This window comes from Oreochromis niloticus, linkage group LG5, assembly GCF_001858045.2.
Source record: "Oreochromis niloticus isolate F11D_XX linkage group LG5, O_niloticus_UMD_NMBU, whole genome shotgun sequence".
In the NCBI taxonomy this organism is placed as follows: Eukaryota; Metazoa; Chordata; class Actinopteri; order Cichliformes; family Cichlidae; genus Oreochromis; species Oreochromis niloticus.
The window spans coordinates 11,721,537-11,745,768 of record NC_031970.2 but is presented as its reverse complement, the minus strand read 5'-3'; the positions used below and the strand labels follow the sequence as shown (position 1 = coordinate 11,745,768).

At 39.6% G+C, this 24,232-nt stretch overlaps 1 protein-coding gene across 1 annotated transcript; it reads left to right on the top strand.

Moving 5' to 3' along the window:
• The first annotated feature begins 2,723 nt into the window (after positions 1-2,723).
• Positions 2,724-23,990, top strand: draxina (dorsal inhibitory axon guidance protein a). Its single transcript, XM_003447674.5, has 7 exons — positions 2,724-2,929; positions 10,775-11,280; positions 13,535-13,752; positions 19,291-19,411; positions 21,925-22,017; positions 22,269-22,358; positions 22,867-23,990. The coding sequence occupies exons 2-7, from the start codon at positions 10,800-10,802 to the stop codon at positions 22,977-22,979; spliced, it is 1,116 nt and encodes a 371-aa protein (XP_003447722.1). The 5' UTR covers positions 2,724-2,929; positions 10,775-10,799; the 3' UTR covers positions 22,980-23,990.
• The last annotated feature ends 242 nt before the right edge of the window (positions 23,991-24,232 follow it).

Below are 24,232 nucleotides of genomic sequence, written 5' to 3'. Positions count from 1 at the left end.
AAGAGGCCTTCCCAGCAACCAATGTCCTTGCTTTATTGGGTGAAAACTGTTTGGTGGCAAGTTAATGGCCTACACAATATTAGGCATATGATTTTAATTTTATGGCTGATCACTGGATGTATATGTTATTAGTTGAGAAAGTTTATTTCAAGCAGAACAGCTGTAGTATTTTTAAAAGGGAATTACAAAAAACATCACCCTTCTATATTTCCATTGTAAATCTGCAGCTGCTCTTCAGAATCCACACTGCTGTAAAATCCAAGGCTGTGAGAATACGTTTTGATTCCAGCATGTGCGCCACCAACTCCCATCATGAGCTCTCAAAAAAAATTTTTAGTCTCACAGAAGCCACACAGGAGCTACGGGGGTCCCATTAAAATACTATCTTTGACTGCTGATATCATTCTGTGCCTGACATAGACTGTAAGTATGAAGCAATATGTGGAAATCTAAATCTGAAGAAAATACAGTCAGTGTTCAAATGTTTTTAGGTAGTTTCAGCGGTAAAGCACCTAAAAGTGTATTAGTTGTTGTCTGAACTGATGCTGGAATCTATTTGTGGAGAGGTGCTGGCCAGAACTATTTCTTGTGTCATTTGGTGGAAAAGTAAATGTGCTTCAAATTTCAGAACTCCGCTCTGACTTGTGATTTCTTTTTTCTGCCTCTCGGGCCGCTCGATCAAGCTCACACAGAAATAGTCACCGTGGTATGTACAGGCAAACTAACCTCCTTAGAAATGTTACACCAAGTAAAGAGATTATGAAATGATACGCTAAATAAAGAAGTTTGCTTCATATGCTCGTACTAAGCATAACTAAATCCAAGGATTGGGGATTTTATTCACAGCATGTCCTTTTTTTGGTTAGTCAGAATTGGACCCTTCACAAAGTAAGATGTTTAGGCACTCAATATTAATTTCTAAAGGCATGTTGGAATTTCCGTCTGTTATCTGCCTTCTGCAGACTCAGTCCCTCTGCGCTGCACTCACAGTTTGCTAAGTGGCTTGTCACCATTGTTTGCATTCACACCAAATGACTATAAAGCTTGTTCATTGGTTTCAATAAAGCTAACAAGCGCATTTTTCAGTGTGGATGCACAAAACAAAATAGCTGACTGTTTCTAAATGTCAACCTATTCCCCCAAGTGATTTATACACAATCATACTGCAAATACACAGAATTGAATTTGCCAACACATAACAGGCTCACAGTGTAGATTTAGAATGAGACTGGGCTGGATGCTTTGCAGACTTTGTAAGATCGATTTGCGTGAGAACAGTCCATGAAAGATGCAGTCCCAGAATTCACTGCAGAGGACATATAAAAACCAAACTCGCTGCTGAATGTTATTAAAAGTATTGCTGGAATCTTTTTGAGCCATGTACTTCGAAAAGATAGATTTATAGATGATGCAACCAGTTATTTTTGGCATAAGAAATAAATTGGGTCAGAATTATTTCTTTTGAATGAAACAGTGACTGTTTCAACTCAAATTCTAAAACTACAGGCATTAATGTGCTGCAACAGCCATCTCCACCACCCTGTGAATGCTTTTCACCTGACTTCTGAATCTGGCTGCAGGAATCTGCTCTCATTCAGCCACAACAACTTTAGTGAGATTGGGCACCAATTTAGTTGATAAGGCTGAATTTAGAGCAGTTAGTCTTTTTAATGTCCTGGCTATAGTTGTATAAAGTCAGACGGGTTATGTTATTTTCACTCTGAAAAAAAGTACATTGGAAGTCTATTTCTCTCTTTGCAGGTGCAATTTAGAACGCTATATCTCCAAAGTCAACTCCATAAGTGGCACATATTTGCACCATTTCTTCTAGATTTTAAATTTTTGTGCAGGCAAATGCAAATACAAAATAGGCAAAATAATAATTTCTCTTTTTTATGGATTGGCTGTTTATTTAAGTTAAATAAAATCTATTTAATGCATGCCAAGTTTCATTCTGCACCTGTCTTGTATACTGGTTAGTACTGCACAGTAAGAAGGTTCTTGCTTTTCTGGGACCTTTGTGCTCCCTGTGCCAGGTGGATTTTCTCAGAGTGCTCCTGTTTGCTCCAGCAGCCCAAAGACATGTTGTTGTTTTTTTTCTGTAGGTTAACTGGTGTAGCTTAGTTTGCTGTAGGTGCAGATTTGATATAACCTATAAAGCTTTGTGGTGTCAGTAAAACTGTTAAACTTATTGGAAACCTAATTTTGCTCCCTCTGAATGTGTAAAAAATTAGAGGATTGTCAAGTGTACATCAGGCAGTACCTACTACAAGTACTGCTGCAGTGTCGAGCTGTTGTACCCCTAAAGGTAAAATAGCTTATTTTCTCAGCGTGTAGTTACATCAGATTGGGAAGCTCGTTTCTTTATGCTCGGGCTTTGTCCACAGTTGAATTTTGGAGAAAAGGAACAAGCACATGTGCTGATTGGAAAGCGAAAATGATCAGAAACTACGTAGCTTTGTTCATATTGGATTAGCGAGGAGGTTTACTGAGGCAACAAATCACAAGGAACATTTTTGACACGCTGAGAATTTCACGAAAGTCAAGTTTCTGATCTCTTTGTTTGATCTTCTTTCCCAACTTGGAAAACTGATAGAAAATGCTGATTGTGTCAGTATTACGTCAATACTCTAGCGACCCCCCCTTTTTCTATCCACGTTTTACCTGCCGGGACAAGCCCCATTTGGAGATAAAGCAAGCCCTGACGCTGACGCGCACTCGGGAGCGCGCACTCCGGAGTGGTTGACTCTCCTCATCATAAAGAAGCAAGAGACAGTCCGGATGCTCGGCACATCCCGGAGAGCGGACTACAGAGCTGCTGCTGCGCTGCGTTTCGGTCCTGTCCTGCTGTCAACCTGCAGCCATATGAGCGAACTGCTGTTTGAGGCTTAAATAACATCAGAGGAAAACAAGGAGAAACAAACACAAAGTAAGGAATCATCTCTGTTATAATCCTGGAAAAACGAATTACATCATTGCCAGAGCAAGTGCTTAGATTGCTTACTGTTGCGGCTAATATCGTTTCTTTGCTTTCCAAACATTGTTTCAGGTGTTTCTGTGACGTTTTTAAATTACTGCTATTTTATTCGTTCTGCCCTTTTTAAATAGATATTCATACTCAAACAGCAGACTGGGTCCAATTCCCAGTTCTGATGCCATCATGGACTTGAATCTTTATTTCTGAATCCTTTTATTGCAAATGTTTTAAACAGGATTGCTTCTGTCTGTAGTCCTTAATATTGTCACACAGGCTATTTTAATAACTTAATTAATGCTGAGGTTTTCCTTTCACATTCACTGATTTAAAAAAAAAAAAACGCGGTTTGACTGGCAGGAAGAGCGTCGCTCTTAACGGTTGTGAGCAACGAGTGAGTGTTTGCAAACATCGGATTAGATTTGGCTTGATGGCGGAAAAACAGATTTGACTCGACAATTAATTTAACTTTTGTGTGTCCTGCTGTCATGCTTTTAAATCAGATCAGCATTACAAAGGAACTTAATGGATGAATGGTGTGGATAGTTATAAATGATCGGAGCGATTATCTCTTCCTGACAGCTCATTGTTGCTCACTGCACACCAAAGACGCTGTGTGTAACAGTGTGTGCGTGAGTGTGTGTGTGTGTGTGCTCGCGTGTTTGTTAGAGAGAGTGAGTGAGTGAGTGAGTGAGTGAGAGAGAGATGGGGGTGGGGGGGACTCTGTGTGTCACCTTGCAATTAAAAGTGAAAGGAGCAATTTTTGCAGACTCACTTGAAGGAGTTAATGCTAATTAATAGCAAGTCAATCAAGCAGGGGTGCATTAGACATGATCAGAGGGAGTGTGGAGGAACCCCACCGTGAGTGGACCTCAGGCCCAAATAAAACTGATTCGATCTTAAGTGAGTTGGAAATTAAAAGATAACTCAAGGACACATTTACAACATTTGATGTTCAAGTGGAAATTAATTTTGTGTCCTTTTCCAGATTCGGTTCAAAGACTTGGAAGATAGTGATTTGTCGTTAATGTTGTGCCTGGCAGAAGCCGCACACACTGTAATGAACCGAACTAGCATCTAGTCTACTGGTATCAAAGACCGATTGAAATTACCTCGAAAGAATCACTGTTTGTTTTCATTTTGCTCTTTCACTCACTGCACAAATCTCCTCATTTCTTTCATCTTTTATTGATTTTCAGCCAAAAAGGCTACATTGCTAAACTCCCATCCAGTCTCCTCCACCGTGGTGTGAAACTCGCCTTGATCGCCACTGCCAAGCGTGGCTGCATCTGTTTGATCAAGATGCTTTCAACATTGGCAGGCAGTCAGTGCTGCTCGCTTCCACGGAGCGAGGGAGGAGAAGGGAAACTTTGGGTTCATATAATACGTTTGCATGCTTCACTTGATCATCTCTAAACAGGAGTGCCCCCCCCACCCCACCTCGCTGACCGGTCAAACTGTTCCCATGCAGAATGTCCGGAGACAGACCCAGGTGTCCACATTTCATGGGTTAGAAAGGGGCAAGTATTGTTGTCAGCTGCTGAAGCCAGCTCTTTGTTGTTTGTTGTGTGTAAGAGGGGATTCAGCTGGTGCCCTTATCTGCCACAAAATAAGAGATGCCACGACACTTTGTTCTAATTAAGACAGGATAAATCCTCCCTCTCTTTCCATCTCTCTCTCACACTCCCGCTTTGATTTCAGTCTCTCTCCTCTCCCTCCCTCTCTCTTCCTGCCTCACTCCTTTCTTTCCCGCTCTCCTCTCTCTTAGAATTACATCTTATTTTCTCCTTTTCACTCAGTCCCCCCGCCTCCTTTGTCTCTCTCATTCTCTTTCCTCTCTGTGGGATGCCTCTTGCTGTGCTTCTGGTGCTGTTTGTGTCTCACAGCATTTTTGGAACATGCCTCTATGTGGGTGTCTGGAGGAGGTTTCCCCGCTGTGAGTGTGTATTTGTGTGCATGCGATGATTGTAATAGAGAGAAAGCGTGTGTATGTGTGTGCGTCAGTGCATTCAGACGGGCGATAAGGGCCCCATCCCAGGATGTTGCTGATGTTACTTTGCATCAGTGACAATGTTCTGGCCTCGTTCCACATCTGTTGTACCTGCGACCAAATTACCACCGAATCATTTTGTCTCTCCCTGCTCCCTGCTCCGGCTCACTTGGTGACAGATGGACCTTCCTTATGGCTCTTGTTTTCTTTTTTTATCACCCTATGTTGCTTCCAGGGGCCTCCGCCATCCAATAAACACCTAAAAGCTGCAAAATCCTCCCAGTCTATGTGTGAATCCCATTGATATTGTTTGTGGAGGATTGGGGAGACAAAGCACTCTTATATTGCTGAAGTCAGTGGTATTGGCCCTTGAGGAAATGAAGTTTTATGGTGTTAACTGCAGCTTGGCAGACATGTTTATTATGCACAGGCATTTACTGGAGCTGTAATTTAGGTGCTTGTTATTGAGATGATATTTATGATAATTTGGTAGCATAAACTAGAGCTATTTTACAAACGATAAGGAGACTAGTAAGTGCAATACATCAAATATTCAGCATTATTCAAATGGAATGGAGCAAAACTGAGTTATATTTGTGACACAGCAGATTACACATCTATATTTCTTTGTTTAAATGTGCATTTTTTCTTCTTCTCCCGGTTTTCTTTCTGGTTCAAGCATAAACTCGAGCTGCTGCTCAGTGAACCAAGCAGCTGAAAAGAGATAGGTGGCTTTCCTTTTTTCCTGTGCAGCCACACACTCCCGAAGCGGCCCCTGGTCTCTTTTTGACAGCCTGTAATAAATTTGCAAATTGAGCATATGCTCACAAGCCTGATTATTAGCTGGTTGATAACTTTCTGCTCCAGTGGATAAGATCTACTGAGTAATTCTGACATTAATCAACAGGAGTGTATTCCTGAGTTAAACTTCAAATCGCTGTATGCGGCCTGGAAACAAGAAAAAAAAGTCTCGAAGGTGGCCTCTGTCTGACAACAGTCTGTTCCTGGATTCTTTGTTTGCTTTATCCTTATGGCCCTGCTGGTTGCTATGAGGGATAAAACAAGAGGAGCAGATGGCTCCTGGAGGTTTGGTGTCACAGCAGGTGAAGCTAAAAGATGCACACGTACAGCAGTTTAATACCAGGGTGGCCTCCTGTTCCGCCTCACTGCTTTTCCTCTCTCACTTTCCCAATATGAGCCGCAGATCTGGGTTCAATCTCTGTTAAGTCTATTCTTATATGAGTGTGTCCCGCTTAAGGGACTGACCAATTGATCAAAGCCCAGATAAACGCCCCTGATCTCATCAGAGCTTAATCATCCAGCCCTCTAATAGTGCCCCCTTTGCAATTTCTTGTGAGATTACCTATCATTTCATACTTACTCCGCTCTACTCTGATTCATGTGTCCCAGGTGGCACCACACTGTACGCCAGGCTTATAAAAACTGCTACAATATATATTGTGTTTTCTACACACAGTTAGAGAAAACCTGCTTTTCTCCGACCTGCTTCCAAAAAAATGTGGATTTTTTAAAACATTTTATTAGATTTTATATTACTATACACAGTTTCCCTCTGTACACTGATGAACTCAGACACCAATAAATCTTTACACCTTTGAGAGTTGAGGTTCAAAGTATCATCCAAGATGCGTTCCTTTTAAAAATCTGTTTTTGTGTACTTGGTTGTTATTACTTCTGGACTTTAAATTTCCCATGGCATGATGTGAATCCTCTCCACTTCACATTATAAATATAGTTACACATAAACAGCCAAATATGAGCACCATAGTGCTGATGATAGATTTTTGTTGTTGTTGTTTTTGTTATTTGACATTAGGAGCAAATAATAAATAATCTAATTGGTTTTTCAGTTCCTTAAGTTTTTTTTTCTCTTTCTAAGTCTGGATTAAAAAAAAGACACAACTTCATGTTATTTGACAGTCACTCACACACTTTGCGTTTTTTAGTTATTAAAGCCCTTTCCTAAAATCAAACGTTTCTGTCTATGAGAAGACCTAAATTTAGTTGTGGTAAAAACAACTTTTTAATATATGCAATTATAATGGGTTCCAATTCCTAATATACTGTTAAAAAACACTGTTGACTTTCCACCAAAAATGCAGCAATGCACAAACAAAGTCAGAGCCAAACCCTGCAAGGTTTCTGACATGAATGTAAAAAATAAAGGATTTAAAGCATTCAAAAGAAAATAGAAAGCACAACGAGTTTTTTGTGAGAAAAAGAAGATAAGAGCAATCAAAGTTGTTGTTGTTGTTTTTTTTTAAGTAGAAAATGTGAAAGAAATAACCAAAACTGTCCCAACATCGGCAGAAATCCTTGAACCCCCTCAGTGCTATTAAAAGTATCATTAAATGGGTTTTCGGAGCTTTTTATTCTTTCAACCAATAGCTATCTCACAGAAGCCATGAAAGCTAACGCCCAACTATAATTTGCTTGTTTAAATGTTGCCATTCAAGTTGCAGATTACCTCACTGTGGAATGAAAGTTGCCGGGCCACTCGTTTGGCCCACCATCACCTCAGTAGCAGAGGCCCTGCTGTGCCCTACCTTCAACACACAGGCTTGTATAATACAAGCTCTGGCAAGAGGCTGTGTTGTTCATGGAGGTTGTTTATCACACACAAGAGACTGTGCTTAAAATGTGGAATGCCACCCGGAGTGCTCCATTATCATCCCCATCCTGTGTCTCCTCAAAGGGCCACCTGTTAGCAGCACATGAAAGTATGAGAGAGGAAAACAGGGAGCTGCTATGCCGAGATACGTGGCCTTCCTCCTTCGCCGCCTGCTTTCTCTTTCACATAGCACATCTATGAAGACCTTACTTTGGAATGGGTGCCTTCTTTTTCTGTGGAGGTGTAACAATGTTACTTTTTTATACTGGGAAAATAATTTTTTGAAGAGCCATGTTCTATATATATATTTTTATTGCTTAGCTTCTCCCATTATCTCCAATTCAGGTGATGCTGCTGTTTCTAACTCTACAAACAATGTGCGTGTTAATCCTAAAATATGTAGGTGTATGAAAAAATTCCTGACACAATAAACCATCAGTAGAATAGATGTATTTCTTTAAAGAAATAGTTCAAAATCTTTGTAGAAATTATTTATTTATTCCTCTTTAAAGCCGCCTAACCAAAAGTACAAGTTTATTCAAACAAGAAGCCGTGAATTAGGTACTAGAATGCATTAAAAAGATGATTGCACATACATGATTTTGAGTTCTTTAGTTTTTTTAGGGCACTAAAATTTTCGGCCATAGTCACCGGACAAAACTCTTAAATAGATATCAGGTGTGGTCTAAAGCTACATGACTAAACCTGGAATGTAAAAGCATATACACAATAAAAGCCTGTAAAAGAAAAAGATAACATACCATTATTGCTATAGTCACTGTGTAAGCAAACAGTGACAGAAATAATTGTGTAAGCAACTAAAGTAAGAGTTAGAGATAACAGTAACAGTCAGCTTTCTCAATCCACTAATTGCTCACACAACTGAGCAATTAGAGCATTAGTAGGTGTGATGAGGTCAAATGGTGAGTTCTGAAAAGGGTCTGAGTTGCCAAAGCTGTTTAGCTAACAGACAGGCATGTATCACAGGAGTAACATAAGCTGGGGCATCGCTTATGTGGCAAGAAGGCACATTTCCCCAGATGTCAAGCCATTACTGTGATAAATGTGTACAGAGGACTTTGGAGATGTAATCCCTTAATCAATCCCCTTGTTTCACTGCCCTGCACCACAGTTAACTTTAAATGTTTTGTTTGTTTCCCTTCTAAATCACCCCTTTGACCAGATAAGATCCAAGCCACTCGATACCAGCATCAATTCATGTGTCAAACAGACAGAGTGTAATCCCAGCTAAACACTATATATATGTGGGCGACACAGCTGATTACCCTCCCCTTCGACACTCTGCGGGCCTGTTTGACGATAAAGGTCTCGCCTCAGTGGCCAGCCCCACACTCTTGTTTGTTTGCTGCACAACTGGTCGAACTCCCGGAGGCAAACGGACAACGTTTGCCTTTTTAAATCCGTAGTGCAAACTTCCCCTGACATCACCAGAATCCTCTGCAGCCCGCTCATCCACACACCCTGGCACCTGTGTGCTGTTTTTAGAAACACCTAAATAACTGACTTTAAAACCAAGGGTGTGCTTTTTCAGCTTGGTGTGTGTGCGTCACTGTGATAAAAGAACTGAGAGCTTATCAACCCCCCCCAACGCCACCTTGGAGACACACACAGCACATGTGCCCACCATCACTGATGGCTCAATACTTTCCCTCATTGATTTTCTGTATGCCCTGCACTGCCATTTGTCTTTTAACACAAAGGAGTTACCTGCCACAGCGCCATAATAGCACTGTGTATGTCTGTCGCAATGGATTGTGCTGGCCTATTTAAGTGAGGGGAGAAAACAAACCATCCTGTGTACATGATTTGCCATTAAGTTTGGGTTTTTTTTAAATACAGGGTAAATTGTGTTATGATTAAAGAAATAAACAAACATTTTCTAACATAAGGTGCAGATCAGTGTAAGCATCTTTAAAGGTTAATGACGGCTAGAACACATCAAGTTTTATAGTGAATAATTTCTGCAGTATTGAGAGGTCAACATGTTTTAATAGATTAATTTCGTCATTATGACAGTTATTTATTTTATGAAATTACTTTATTTTTCCCATTATTTATTTTTTCATAATCTAATTAATTGCTAGTAAAATAGAAATAATTTCTCACATCACAGCACAGGGCAGGATAGCTAACAGGACGACTGTAGAAATTGGTTCTAACATAAGCACATAGTACTCTATTGGATTACAATTGGATCTGAGCTTCATTGCAGTGCATGTTGGGATATCAAGATGGGAAAACTATTTTTACTTTTTTTATTAAGCACCATTTCATTCACATTTGGATGAAGTGCCATTGTAGATATACAGAACCTCATATTTTAGTTCAGTCACACCTCACACATGTTGACTTTTGCAATGAAAGGTACGGTTGGAGAGCGCTTGAGACCGTTGAATAAGCAGTGATGAAGCATGTGCACACTGCAGTATCTCATAATGAGTAAGGCATAGAGGTCCTTGAATGAAGGGTGGAAAATCATTTTTTTAAATGAACAAGCATCTCACCATTGTCTCTTCAAATCCACCAAAATAAATGTGTGTGCTCGAGAGGCTGGCAGTGAAGTAGTCGCAATTTGTGGGATGATGAATACAGCAGAGTAGAGTACTCATCACAACACTCAAGGACCTGTGGTCTCCCAACTTTAGCTTCTGCACAAAAAGGCGGATAGTCAGAGTTAAATGAGGGATGCCCCCTTTGGAAGGAAGTTGCTCTAATTGTCTGATGTTTTTCCAGAAGGATATGTCACTGAAGGAAATAATAATTGTTCAGGAACAGTCGTAGGAGAATGAAGAGGTCACAATTTATTGGAAAGGGAACTTGCAATATCAACTTTATAATGATGCTAGATGGAAAACCTGTGGATCATTAAAATAACTGGAAATAATGTTTAATGTGTGTACATTAATGTTTGTATATTTCTTTTAGTAACTTTTATTTTGGATAAATGCAGAATATTATAGAAGAAGATTATACAAATTATATAATAAAATTGAGTGCTGAAAGATAGGCAACTAGTATTTGATACTCAAAACTAATTATTTTTTAAGATGTACAAATCCTCAACATAGCTTCTGCACTTTTGTGGAAAATCTGATCAAATCTGAAGACACCGCAGAATAAATTATGTGCAGCACTGAGAAATATTTTCTCCTCCCAGTAGGTGGTGTTGTGCTGGACAGACAATGGCTCTCTCCTGGAGTATGTTGCTGCTGTTTGCCACCCTGGCACTGTCATACAGCGCTGAGCATGGAGCTCCTCATGGCAAGAGGAGGCAGGCGCAGACCTCAGCAGGTGGCAGCAATGCCCTACAGCACCGCTCGCAAGGTCTACAGGGCCACGGATATAGCAGGAACCGCAGAGGGCACGGCGGCCGGGGTGCCAAGGCTGGAGCTGGGCTGCTATCTCACAGGCCCCTGCAACCCTTGGCCAGACCTGAGGATGATGGGACAGGCCTGGAAGGTCTCAGCCCAGTGAGACTGGAGATGGGTCCAGGCAGGGACAAAGACAGAGCTCGAATGAGTGTGAAGAGTCCATCCCAGGTCCAGGAGAACCACCTTGTAGGAACACGCAAGGAGAGAGGGCATGGGCATGGAAATGGACATGGGCACCATTCTGAGCACAGGAGACAAGGGAGCCGGCGTGAAAAGGGGCGTCACAGAAAAGGTGAGTGCACCACAAACCCACACATACATTTGTGCTCAAAAGTTTGCATGGGCATGAATGTCATGGTAATTTGGGCTTTTTCATGATTTACTTGAGCTGTTTTTGACTTTTCTTTTTCCATTTTGGAATGAATGTACAGCAAAGATCTTTAATTATTTAAAAAAAAAACAAGGATTGGTGTAAAAATTTTAGTCTATTTTGTATTTTCTTTGATCTATACCGGGTCAAAAGTATGCATACAGGCTGAAATATATCCATTTACTCACTCAATTTGTTTTGGTGCTGAAGGTTCTGCAATGTCTTTTAATTTGACAAGACCAAGATTTATTAACTTCTTGTTATCATAATTGACTGCGTCAGGTAGTTTCTATTTGCAAGCACAAAAAGGATTTGTTTAAAAGCACTCAGACCAATATGCAGAACAATGGGAAAATTCAAAGGAACTCTGAAAGTCTAAGAAGGAGAATTGTAGATTTACACATGTGTCAGAGGTCTATGGAGCCATTTCTAAACAACTGCAGATCATCAAATAATCATCAAATAGTTGTACATAAGTACAAGTTATTCACGTGTCACCACTTTGCCTAGAAGGTCAGACAAGAGAAAAGTACCAGTGGCACTGTACAAAGCAGATGAAATAATGAAGTAGGACTACCTCCAAATTCCTCAACTTCACCTCAGATCATTGTCCTGCTAGGATATAGCAATGTTCCAGCATGACAATGATCCCAAATACAGACCAAAACTCTTTTGGATGGGATAAACCAGGCTAACATTAACCTGCTGGAAAGGCCTTCCTAAGTCCCCGACCTTAAACCTATTGAAAATTTGTGGCCTACATTTAAAAGCCAGGTTCATGCCAGGAAACCAATTAAAATGAATTCTTTAAATGTCTTCTGTCAAGATGAGGGATCAAATATTCAGGCAGAATTATATCCAGAGGTTTGCTGATTGCTACCAAAAGTGCCTCAAAGTCTCACATTAAATGACATTCATGTCCATGATGACTGAATGGAAACTTTTGACCACATCGATATACATACATCAGAGCCATTTAGGGGTTTCACTGCAAACTACAGGAAACTTTACACAGAAGTCATGTAGCCTCAGCAGGAAAATGAAGTTTGAATCAATTCAAATGAATGACAAATGAACTCTAGTTGTGATAGTACTGTAGTGTGGTATTATTGTGTACCTATACACTACTAACATGGAAACCTGAAAGGGACAATGTCATTGTAAATGTAAATGTCAGTTCACCCAACTTGCAAAAGACATGTTGTCTCATAGGTACCAATCTACATGACAACTTTCTACACTCCATCTCGATATTAAATGATCAGATGTCAGAATTTAAAACATCAATTAAGAGCAACATCCTTGCCTAGATCTATGGTCATTATATTGATACTGATATTGCCAAAAAGGTTTCACGAGTAGAGGAAAGCAAAGCAAAAACAGTTAAGTTAAGCATCCCACTCCATTTGTAGGCAAGTAGCCACGCCTCAGGGGCAGCTAAAAAAAAGGTCTTTCTGCACATTGTCATTCTTCCCATGGTGCTCAACAGAACAATTGCTGTTACCTTAGAAACCACTGTTATATGTCATAACACTGTCAATTTGATCAAGTGGACAGTTTCAGCAGTTCTGACCCAGACAAACCTGTTTGGCTTTGAAGCTAAATTAATAACAGTTACATTTGAAAGGTTCTGTAAATATGACATAATGTGACAAAATACAGTACTTTCAGGTATTAAAAGGAAATGTAAGAAGCTCAGGGACTGCATGACAGCTTGAAATACATTCTCATTTACCTCTACTGACTCTGATTTTATGTTATGAATGATTGTGGAGGTGAACTCAAGTTTTTGGTCTGGTGTTTGCAGAGGTCCAAACTGTGCAACAACAGGAACATCATCGTGGTGCACAGATGACACTGAGAAGCTTTTTATTAGACTCGTGCTGCAGAATAAATCATACTTTATGGAAACTTTGAAGAATTAGTCATAGCAAACAGAAAAACAACAACAATAGCAACAAAAATTAAAGGTTAAAAACATCTAAACCCCTTCAGTTTGAAATGCCATAGTGACAAAACTATCTCATCTTAACTGCAGTTCAATATTAGTTTATTAGTATATTTTTATTGTTATTATTATTTTATATATTAGTATTTTGGATTAAACTTTCTGTAATAATCTACTGATATGATTTGCTGACATAAAAAAAAAATAAATGTATCTCTCTCTGTTCAGGGTTTTCTCCAGAGCTGAGCTCTGCATTGAAGGACAGAGATCTATTTGAGGATCCTCTCTCCTCCTCTGCTTCTGCCACCTCCCCCTCCCTCAGCATGACCCCACCCAATGAACCCCCTTCCCCCATCATTGGCGTCTTTGGCTCCGGCTCTTCTACGGTTACCACGGTGATGAACGAGCATCCCCCAACGCTGTCCCCGGCCTCAACCAAACCCCAGGTAACCAACGAAACTGGAGTGGTTATTAAAGGCTGGGTGTGTTGTGCCTCAGTGTGATTTCAATGTGTGGTGGAAATAGAGTGAAAATGGGCCCCATTACAGCCGTTATGCTGCCACAAGCCTCATAGCTCATCATAGAAATGGCACTCTCTACAGTGTGAACCCAAAAGTGCTGCTTGTGAAAAACGTCCTCCAGCAGGCCAAACTGGCTGGTTTTTGGTCACAGTTTGTATGATGGATATGGCCTGTTCTGTATAACAAAACGGCACCTCTGGAACCCAAAATCATGGCGTTCAGAGTCCAGCAGCACATTTTTCTGTAACTACCTTCCTATTCCTTTATTAAAGACCACCTCAGGGCAAAATCTATGGGCGCAGAGAGTCTTTTTTTTGTGTCTGGCTGGGCATGTGTCATGAAAAAATCTGCAGGGGTTATGAGGTATCACTCACCCCCCGTCACAGCCACCCAGCATGATGCTTCAACAACATTTATAATGGAAAATAATAATATATGGTTTCCTGAGACTCCTTCAGTCTGTTACAAATGAAATGTGGGGACAGAGAGAGTCTCTACATCAGGAAAGTTTTTATATTTGCCAAAACTGTCGTTAACACCCAACAGCCTGTAATATGTTTTGGGGAAATTTCTGCCATAGGACGATTTCTGCCTCTGTTTCACTGATTTTGTTGAAGAGATTTATTCAACACAACAAGTAAAACAGATTTCAATTGCCGCTAAAGTAAAAATTCAACGAGTTGATTTTCTATATAAAAATATGACAGTTAGGAACTGTTGAACTGCAGTTTGAAGAAAATTGAAGACATTTTGTGTTTCTTTTTAAATGTTTCTTTAGCGCTCACCGTCCCCCATTAACTTGCGTGTTGTGTGTGCATGCTTGACACCTTTTTCAAACCATTAGTAAATGTTATTTCTTTCAACCACGACCCTTCTGTAACCTTAACTGCATGTTTACTACTAAAGTCCTTTAAACCTTCATCTTTCCCAAACCTAACAAGCTCCTTTTGTACCACAGTCTAACTAAGCCTTACTATTGTGCTGTCACTAAAAATGGTTATTACATAGAGGTCTGCTTTTAGTGCTGCTTCTCTGCAGGCAAAATAATCCAAAATTATCCAAGTCATTTCCATTAAATTTGGTGGAGCACAGGCAAAGTGAGGCCCATCCAATTTTGAGTATCCCTTTCTTTAAACCTCATGATGGGCACTGACCTCTGCAGAGTTCTTTATTTTTACACAGTAATTTTTAACAGCACATCTTAACAGCTGTAAGTTTAAAACAAACAATGGTTTTTAGTGAAGACCCTGGCGATGAATCATCATGCATCTTAGATCTCCTAATCACTCCTGATGGCATGCTCATGTTTGATTCATGAAACCTTGCTTTACCAAATATGTATGCCTTAGGATTGCTCCTTTAAAAATAACAGCACATTGCTTAGTCACAAATGGAGTGAAAGACGAAGGAAAACTTTTTGGATGAGATTATGGTGATAATAGCAGAGATTATAGTCAAGCATTCTGTAGTATTTAAAGGACTAAGCACTGTGACTGCTGACCAAATGAATGTAGTGCTGAAGTGTGTGGTCACTGCATTGAACAAGGTAGAAGCAGACAGACAGAACTGGAAAATTCATCCCAGCTTTGGCCTCAGATGTATCCTGGACTTTATAACCAACAGAAAACTTATTTTTACATCAAATCTAGAGCCTGATTAGAAATAATTTCCTCATGGTTTTCAACTTAAAGTCATTCTCATTAATGAGATCCCTGACGTTTTGCTGCCCTATAATAATCTCACCCTAACCCATTGATTCTCTGATTCTTATTTGCAAAAGGTCACTCGTCCTTTTTAGCTCATCAAATAAACAACTAGCAGTTGGATCATTAAAACAAGTGACATTAGGAATGAGGATGTTGGTGCAAGCTACCAGGACACAGGCGGGATGAAGTAGCAAAATGTGATAAAACACAAACAAAATATTTCCAGGAATGGTCAGGCTATTTTCCAGGGGACTGACTGGTCTGTTGTTTTGATCTCTCATCTCAAATGTAATTTGCTCTGGAGCGGTTAAGCTTTAAGACATGAATCACCCCTGTAACACTAAAAACCCAGGATGAAACTTTTAGTTTCTTTGCTTTCCTTCTAAATCTGCTTCAAATTAAAGGAGGGAAAAAACAAAAGTGGGTAAAATAAAGACATTTACAATACACAGAAGACACAAAGAGACTATAAAGGTACAGACAACTATGTTTAAAACACGACAGATGAAATCAATTAAGACAGGATAGGGAAAAACAACAAAGACAGGGAGTAAAAAATATATGACACAGACAAAGATCTTTCAGAATAAAATAGGGTGTCAATGCACGCACAAGGCAAGAATGGGGAAGCAAAGCAAACAAGGAAAAGGACAACGCTCAGGAAATGCAAAGGAAAAAGTAGAAAAGAACTATGACTCTTCTGAGACCCCAGAGAGCGCAGGAGCATACTGTACTCTGACAGCAGTCAAATATTATTGGGCCAAAGCAGAAAAAGCTGTTAGCCTCTCCTGAACCCAGATCCAGTTGTACGAAGATGCTGAGAGGCTTCTTAATTAATGTTCGATTTTATGCTGATGGTTTAATGAGCAGTAGAGGACAAGCAGGTAGCCCCCTGCAATTAAACTGATTGTTATTTTCACAGGCACATTTCCTGAGGGTAAAAGGACACAATTTGGATCCAAGAGGAGCTTTTTTTTTTAATTGATCAAGCAATCCCCGTGAGATATCACAAAGTCCTACTGTGTAACATTTCTATTTTGTTTCACCTCTCTGAGGAAAGTGGCAGTAACCGTGTTCTTATGGCTTTTATTCACGTTAGGGATGTCTTAGCAATTCATCAAGAAGTTTTGCTTTATGACTAGACCATCAAACGCCGATCTCCGCAACAATATTTTATTAAAGTACTTTTATATAAATTTGGTATTAAGCAACTGACATGAATTTTGAATATCCTATTAGGAGCCTCAGAGTGCTATGTTTATGTGCCATGCATTACGCAGTACCACATGTCCTGTACTAGATTTTTTTAGCCATTCTTTGAGCCGTATAAATAGGCAGAACAGGAAAAAACTATTAAAGATAAGTAAAGATTCACAAATAAAGAAAAGGCAAGAGCAGCTAGAGGGGCAAAAATGTATCCATCCTAAAACAGCTGTTTTCTCCCACCTAATATAACAACACAATGGCTTTTTGATGATAGGTGATCATGATCTTGTTTTTAGAAAAAGTCCTTAAAAGGGACCTGTTATAATTATTATTTTTTTCAAGTACATTTTCCTTCAAATACAGCAGATATCCTTAAAAGGGTCTTCTGTATTAAGGATATCTTCTCTGTGTTCTCTGGCTTTGAGCACATATGTCCTGCTTACCAGCTGTTCAAATCTTCTGTTTGGGAGGAACAGCCAATTAGAAGAAAGTTGGCCTAAAATAGCTTGTTTCAAACAGAGAATGAACAGATGCAAGGGCCTGTCTCCATTTTAGATAGAGCGAGATAAATCCCACATAGCAAAATTGGTATGGCCCGGATCTGGCCCACACAATGTGCTTACACATGGCCCACATACCGCAAAGAATGACGGCCCTTTGGTGGCCCAGATCTGGTTTGCCAGATGTGGCCCACACATGGGTCAGCACAAGGCCAGTTGCAGACACACCGGTGGTCCTGTGCTGGCACATGTGTGGACTACCTCTGGCAAACCTGATCTGGGCCACCAAAGGGCCGTCATTCTTTGCGGTATGTGGGCCATGTGTAAGTTGTGTGCAGCCATGGGCCAGTTGCAGACACACTGCTGGCCCTGTGCTGGCCCAGAACAGTTTCAGCTCTGGCCCCAGATGTCAGCCTAATGTGTACCTTAATCAAGCCATGAAATAACAACATGTGCCAGAACATGCAAAACAGTGCAAAAGTAACATGATGAAACTGTTCAGACAGTGAATGGACTGATTCTTATATAACGCTTTTCTACTCTCCCGGATTACTCAATGTGCTCTATACAACATGCCACATTCACCCAATCACACACTTTCTCTAAGCTGAGTGCTTCCTAACTACTTTCATACACATTCACACTCTTGACATGCAGACTGGAGGAGCCAGCGATTGAACCACTAACGTTCCGATCAGTAGGTGACCTGCTCTACCTCCTGAGCTACAGCCACCCACTGGCAAAGATGAGTAAACCGCCACTAGATTTTGGATAAAGTGTACACTCACAAACCTGTCAAATCTGCATTCGAAACGTTGGCTACTATAGCAGTATAGTATTGCAACATGACATTTGGGTCTTCTAGCTAAAATAGGAAAATAGAAACATAAATAGTGCCATCATTGCCAGACCTGGCCCACATCTAGTTGACATACACCCTGCCATGACACCAGTCAGTCAGAAGTGGCAGCTTGACACCAGATCCGGACCAGACCTGTTTTGTATGGGCCTGGGCCACATAGACCAAACCACAATCAGGCCAGGTATGGCATGCCATCACCAGGCCTGGCCCATATCTGGATGACATACGTCTTATCATGCCAGAAGTCAGCCAGCAGTGCCGGCTTGATACCAGATCCGGGCCAGACCTGCTTGCTATGTGGGATAAGGATCATTTTAAACTCATAACTGTGCATAGGTACTCGAGGAGAGTCTAAGAATTTGGTTCAGTAAACCTTGTTTTATTTTCTTTGACATATAGGAAAAACAGTTTTAAGTGGTTCAGGTCTTTTGGGTGGGCTTTTTTCTTACTCAGTCTAGAAACCATCATCATCAACCATCATACCTATAGTGCATCGCATGTTGCACTCTGCCATCCTGACATAAATGCATAAGGCAAAGATTTTCTTGCATGCTAATCACTTCCATTTGCTTTCATAGCTAAGACAACAACAAAACATAACGAAGTAAGAAATTACATTTTGTACCTTTCCATAACTGCAATGCAATTTCAAAAAAAAAAAAAATACAGCTGGATTTCACTTAAACATGTCACTTCAACATCCACTCTGTGCTGCATATGATCTGCAGGCAGTGGCTGTCCCCACTGACTAGAAAAGAAAAGGAATTTGTGCAATGAACTGCAAGTCTGTAAACTGTTTATATATTAACCACACAAGTTCTGCATGATGTATATTTGTATGCTGGTGTGTGGCCAGCCATGTTCTCTGTTACCAATCGATTGGTTTTTAAAGCTCTGCTGCTATCCCTGTTGTCTCCGTGGGGGTATTTTATAAATCAATGAAACATCACTGCTGCTGGTCACAACACAAGTGCATTGAGTTTAATTAAGAACACACCGAATACATTTACTAGCAAAACACAGTGAGAAAACCGAAATACACTCTTTTATTGCTGCTGTGGTTTAATTGAAACAACTAAGCATTCATCACAGATGACAGAAATGTATTTACTGTCTGTGCTTGATAATGTCAGTATATGAGTATGGGTAAAAGGTAAGGTGTAGCTTCAAGGTACACTTTCATTTTCAGAGGTCTGGACGAGGAAAAGGACAAGGAGAGGTGATGCCAACGTTGGACATGGCTCTCTTTGACTGGACAGATTATGAGGACATGAAACCCGCAGACAACTGGTCATCTTCCAAGAAGAAAGGTTAGTAACGTTACTTTAGTTTAGGCAAGCATACTAGATGAAAATAACTAATTATCCTCATTATGTGTGATTAGTCCCATATATTTCAACTAACAAGACCTCTTTAGCCACACTAGCAGCTCCCCAAGATATTCCTAAGGTATAGAAATACTCAATATCTGAACGTCTGTGCCTATTATGACACTATGTCTAACAGCTGTAATGTTAGGAACAAACACAAGTTAAATTAGTTTCTTAGACACGACAGTTCAGTCATTGCAGATTAAACAAATCTGCAGAATATTAAAAAAGTATTCAAAATTACATATTTTGTCTTTATTGACACTAATGAAAAAGAAAAGGAAAAAAGAAGAGTCTGGATGCAACACATTGCCTTCAGTCAAACAAAAACACCATCAGATTGTGCTGTTTAAAAACAAAGACAGATGGATGAGTTCCCATCTAGAACCCAGGACACCAAAGACTTCATTCTGTGAAAACTCTTTGAGAAATTATGGATGAGGACCTTAGTTTTACTGACCATATTGAGACTTTAACTAAAACAGCTTCTGTATTCGACAAATATAGCTCAAGTGAGATGTGTCAAAGCAAGCTTATTCATGGCTTTATCTGTTGGAGATTTGAGTACTGCTATGCTGTCTTTATCATCCTTCCTAAAAAGACAGCTATAGTTAGGTCAGAATGCTGCTCCTACAACTTTAACAATAACTAAGAAAAGCAGTCAAATCAAACCAGTTATTGGCTCTCATTATTTTAAAAAGAAGTTAAAAACAGCATTAATCAACACTGCTGGACATTTTAAAACTATTTAACTGCACTTATTTTTCTTAAGTTAATTTTTTCATAAACAATAAACATTTATTTTAAAATGTTTCTTTTAATTTTATCTTGTAAAACACTTTGAATAACTTTGTTTGAAAGGCCCTTCATGAATAAACTTCCCTTGACTTGCTTGTGGCTCCACAGAAACATCAGGATATCTATGTTTTTAATTTATCCACAAGAGACCTTGAATACAGTCAGAAAATCTCACGTCAATCTATTTAACACGTGTTCACTGTTTAAGTAAAGGCATTTGCTGATGGTGCTACAGAAAGGTTAGGTGATGTGCCATTAAGGAGAAACCTTGAATATCTGCATCAAATTTTATGGTAATCTGTCACCACTGTGGTGAAGAGATTGACTGACTCAATATTGCTATTACTAGAGACATGTTAGGATGGCTACAAACTGCATTATTAACACTTTATTTAAATTATATTTTAAATTTAAACAACTTGAAGTTACGGTGGCCCTGAGAGGCCAAACGGACTGCAACTTAAGAAAACACCAGCAATAAGAAAAATGCTGCAAAAGCACACAAAACACAATGGAAATAGGAAAAAACTAAACAGAAATAGGAAAAAAGAAAACAGAAATAGGAAAAACGAAAACAGAAATAGGAAAAAACACTTTTCCAAAAGCACAAGGGAAGTGTTTCTGGGGAGACAATAACCCGACGGACCAGTTGCAGGAACCAAAATATGCTAAGAATTGCGCTGGGAGACTTAAAAGAACTGGAGGATCTATCGGTTTTGTGAGGAAAGAAAAGACGAGAGGTAAGTGTGTTAGCCTAACTATTAGCCTAAAAATCCATCATCAGTATTATATGAATCATGATAAAACACGCCTACCATGTTTTGGGTTCCTGCAACTGGTCCGTTGGGTTATTGTCTCCCCAGAAACACTTCCCTTGTGTTTTTTCCTATTTCCGTTGTCGTTTTTCCTATTTCTGTTTTGTTTTTTCCTATTTCCGTTGTGTTTTGTGTGCTTTTGCAGCGTTTTTCTTATTGCTGGTGTTTTCTTAAGTTGCAGTCCGTTTGGCCTCCCAGGGCCACCGTATGAAGCTCAAGTAAATGAAATATAAACTCAATACACATCATAATCATTTTGTAAGACGTAACAAAGCACTTACTGCTGGGGGGCAACTGGAGGGCTTAAATCTGCCATCAGTGTTTACGGGTGTCATGTTAAATATGTGAAGTAGAACGTCATTTTTATACATGAGGATAGCAGCAAGATTGAAGGGGAATGTTTACAAGACAGTAATGAGGCCTGCTATGATGTATGGTTTAAAAATGGTGACACTGACAAAAAGGAGGCTGAGCTGGAGGTGGCAGGGTTGAAGATATTGAGACTTTCATTGGGAGTGACCAGAATGGACAGGATTCAATATGCATACATCAGAGTAACAGCTCAGCTTTGGAAACAGAGTTCGAAGACAACAGAAAAGATTTTTGGATGTAGTGAAGGAGGAAATGCAGAGGGTTGGTGTGACCTAAAAGGATGCTAGGGATGTGGGTCACATGGAGACAGATGATGATGGTGACCCCTAAAGGAAGCAGCCGAAAGAAGATCACACTCCAAGTATAATTTTGTTACTGCGTGACAAACCCAACAGTTTGCTTGGATGACGCTGCACACTGATCAGTGGTTTGATGCTCAAAGAGCTGTTTTAATTTCTTGTTCTGCAGACAAAAGGCGGAGTAAGAACCTCAGCAGTGGAAATATGACTGTGGATGCTGATGCAATTGAACCATGTGACCACCACCTGGACTGTCTTCCAGGTCAGTATAAACAAGAATCATACTTATCTTCCAGGACATTACTAATTTCTTATCGCTCTTGGCAGTCATCTTAAAATCCATTTATTGACTGTTTATAAAGTGATAAAACACCACACAGACCATGTATTCACCAGCATTGAAAAACAGTGTTATACACTGTTAGGACTGTGGTGTTGGTGTTGTATATTAAATGTCTATGCACACATATAAAACATGCTTGATTGATAAAAGATGTGTTTTTCTTGAACAAGGTTCCTGTTGTGACCTGAGGCAACATGAGTGTAAACCTCACAACAGAGGTCTCAACAACAAATGCTACGACGACTGCATGTGTGAGGAAGGTGAGAGATTATTACTTTAGTTTTTTACTCGCTATAGCATCATTAGGCGCTTTAGCATCAGCATCAGCTCATCTCTTCATGTGCAGTTGTGCATTTGGGTCACTTCCCCCAAGTCTTACTGTTTACAATTAAGATTTTAAAAGTCTTTGACTGGTAATGGGTCCCCAGAGGGACTAAAAGATTAGAGGCTGACTAACATAGCAGTAAACAGAAAATTTCAAAGTGTCAGTAAATTGAGATTTTTAGTGTTTCATGACATTGTTTTGAGCTTAAAGTTGTTCATCTCATAGATTATGTGATGATAATGCAGAATTCTAACAAATATTAAATGTAAGTAATTTAATTTATACCTTCTCAGCTACATTAGCATTGCTGATTCAGCTCTTTATTCTATCCTAAAATAGAGCATCTCTACTAATGTTAAACTACAGCCTCTAGTCATTCAAAGACTCATATTTTATCCAATTCAATCACCTTTTCAGATAATGAGTCACTTGTTATCTTTCAGGGTTTCGTTGTTACGCTAAATTTCACCGGAAGCGACGCGTGACCAGGAGAAGGGGTCGCTGCGTGGTGCCGGAGTCAGTCAGCAGTGACCAAGGGGGTTTCATTACCATATAAAGAGGAGGTGGTGAAGGCCAAGGTGGAGGAAGAACATAAAGAATGACACCCCCCGCCCCCTGACCAAGGAGCCACATGACCCTGCTAAACTGACCAAGTACTTAGAGGTGATGACTTGCTGGTTTTTCAAATCAAACCCACAATATATAAATCACCCTGCTGCCAACACCTAGTCAGCTAAAGCAAAGTAACAGGTGGCCAAAGTGGAAATAACATTTCAATGTTGCATTGTGGGATACGTTATGCAGCCTAATCCAGCAAATCACCAACTTTAAGCACACTTGTTTTAATTTAGTGTTGTTCATTCCCTGCAGGAAGACGGCCTCTCCAAATTCTTTTCATTAAGAAAACCTGCAGTTTTTTTGTCTTTTTATTTGCCTGGTTGAAAAGATTCACTCATTGGGTGACACATCAGTGACTAAAGTTTGTAGCTATCACACAGATTAGGTTTTAATATTTACTGCCTTCATGGTTCCTGTTGATGTGGTTTAATTTTTAGGCAAGAACAGATTTTGTAAGTTTTCATCACGCTGACCTGCTCAAAATAATTTTTAGTATTGCTTTAAGATCTTTGGAGTCCCAGAACAGTGGCTTTTACCACTTCAAGACTTTTAGACCAAGTTAAATAAAAATGGAAACAAAATAATGTTAAAAAAAAGATTTTATCTTGGACTATTTGCCGTGACTATGTGAAGAAGCGTGTCAGATTTCGTTCCCCGTCCTCTTCTCTGAGCTGGTATTCCAAACAACTGCTAAAAGTTATTTTTTAAATATTATCTAAACTGGTCTGCTGTCCTGTACTGTATATATGAATGTGTTTGAATTACCAACACCTTTTTTAATTGACACCACTGTTAAAAATGTGCTTAATGATAGTAAGATAAACAAAATGCTTGTCTGACCTTCCATTTTACATGTTTGTTTTATTTATTCAGTACTCAAACACGTGTTTATATATTCAGTTCTTCTGCCTGTTTTTATTTTTACAATTAAAACACTTACTAGGACGTACACTGTGTGATGCTAAGCTGTTTCTACACGTCTACACACTGTTTGGCAAAACCATCTTTGCTATTAATCCTAAAAAGCAAATTCTCTATCCTTTAGACGGTAATTTTATCGACACTATTGTGTGATGAGACACAAGGACAACATTTCTAAATGCAATTCTTATATCGCATAAAACATTTATTTGAAAAAAGTGCTTTACTTTTTTGAATTTTTGGACAAGAAAACATTTGATCTTCTTTTAA

Coding starts and splice junctions, on each gene's coding strand:
- draxina (XM_003447674.5), top strand. CDS start 10,800: ATGGCTCTCTCCTGGAGTATGTTGCTGCTGTTTGCCACCCTGGCACTG. Junction 11,281..13,534: donor AAAGGGGCGTCACAGAAAAG/GTGAGTGCACCA, acceptor CTCTCTGTTCAG/GGTTTTCTCCAGAGCTGAGC. Junction 13,753..19,290: donor CGGCCTCAACCAAACCCCAG/GTAACCAACGAA, acceptor TTTCATTTTCAG/AGGTCTGGACGAGGAAAAGG.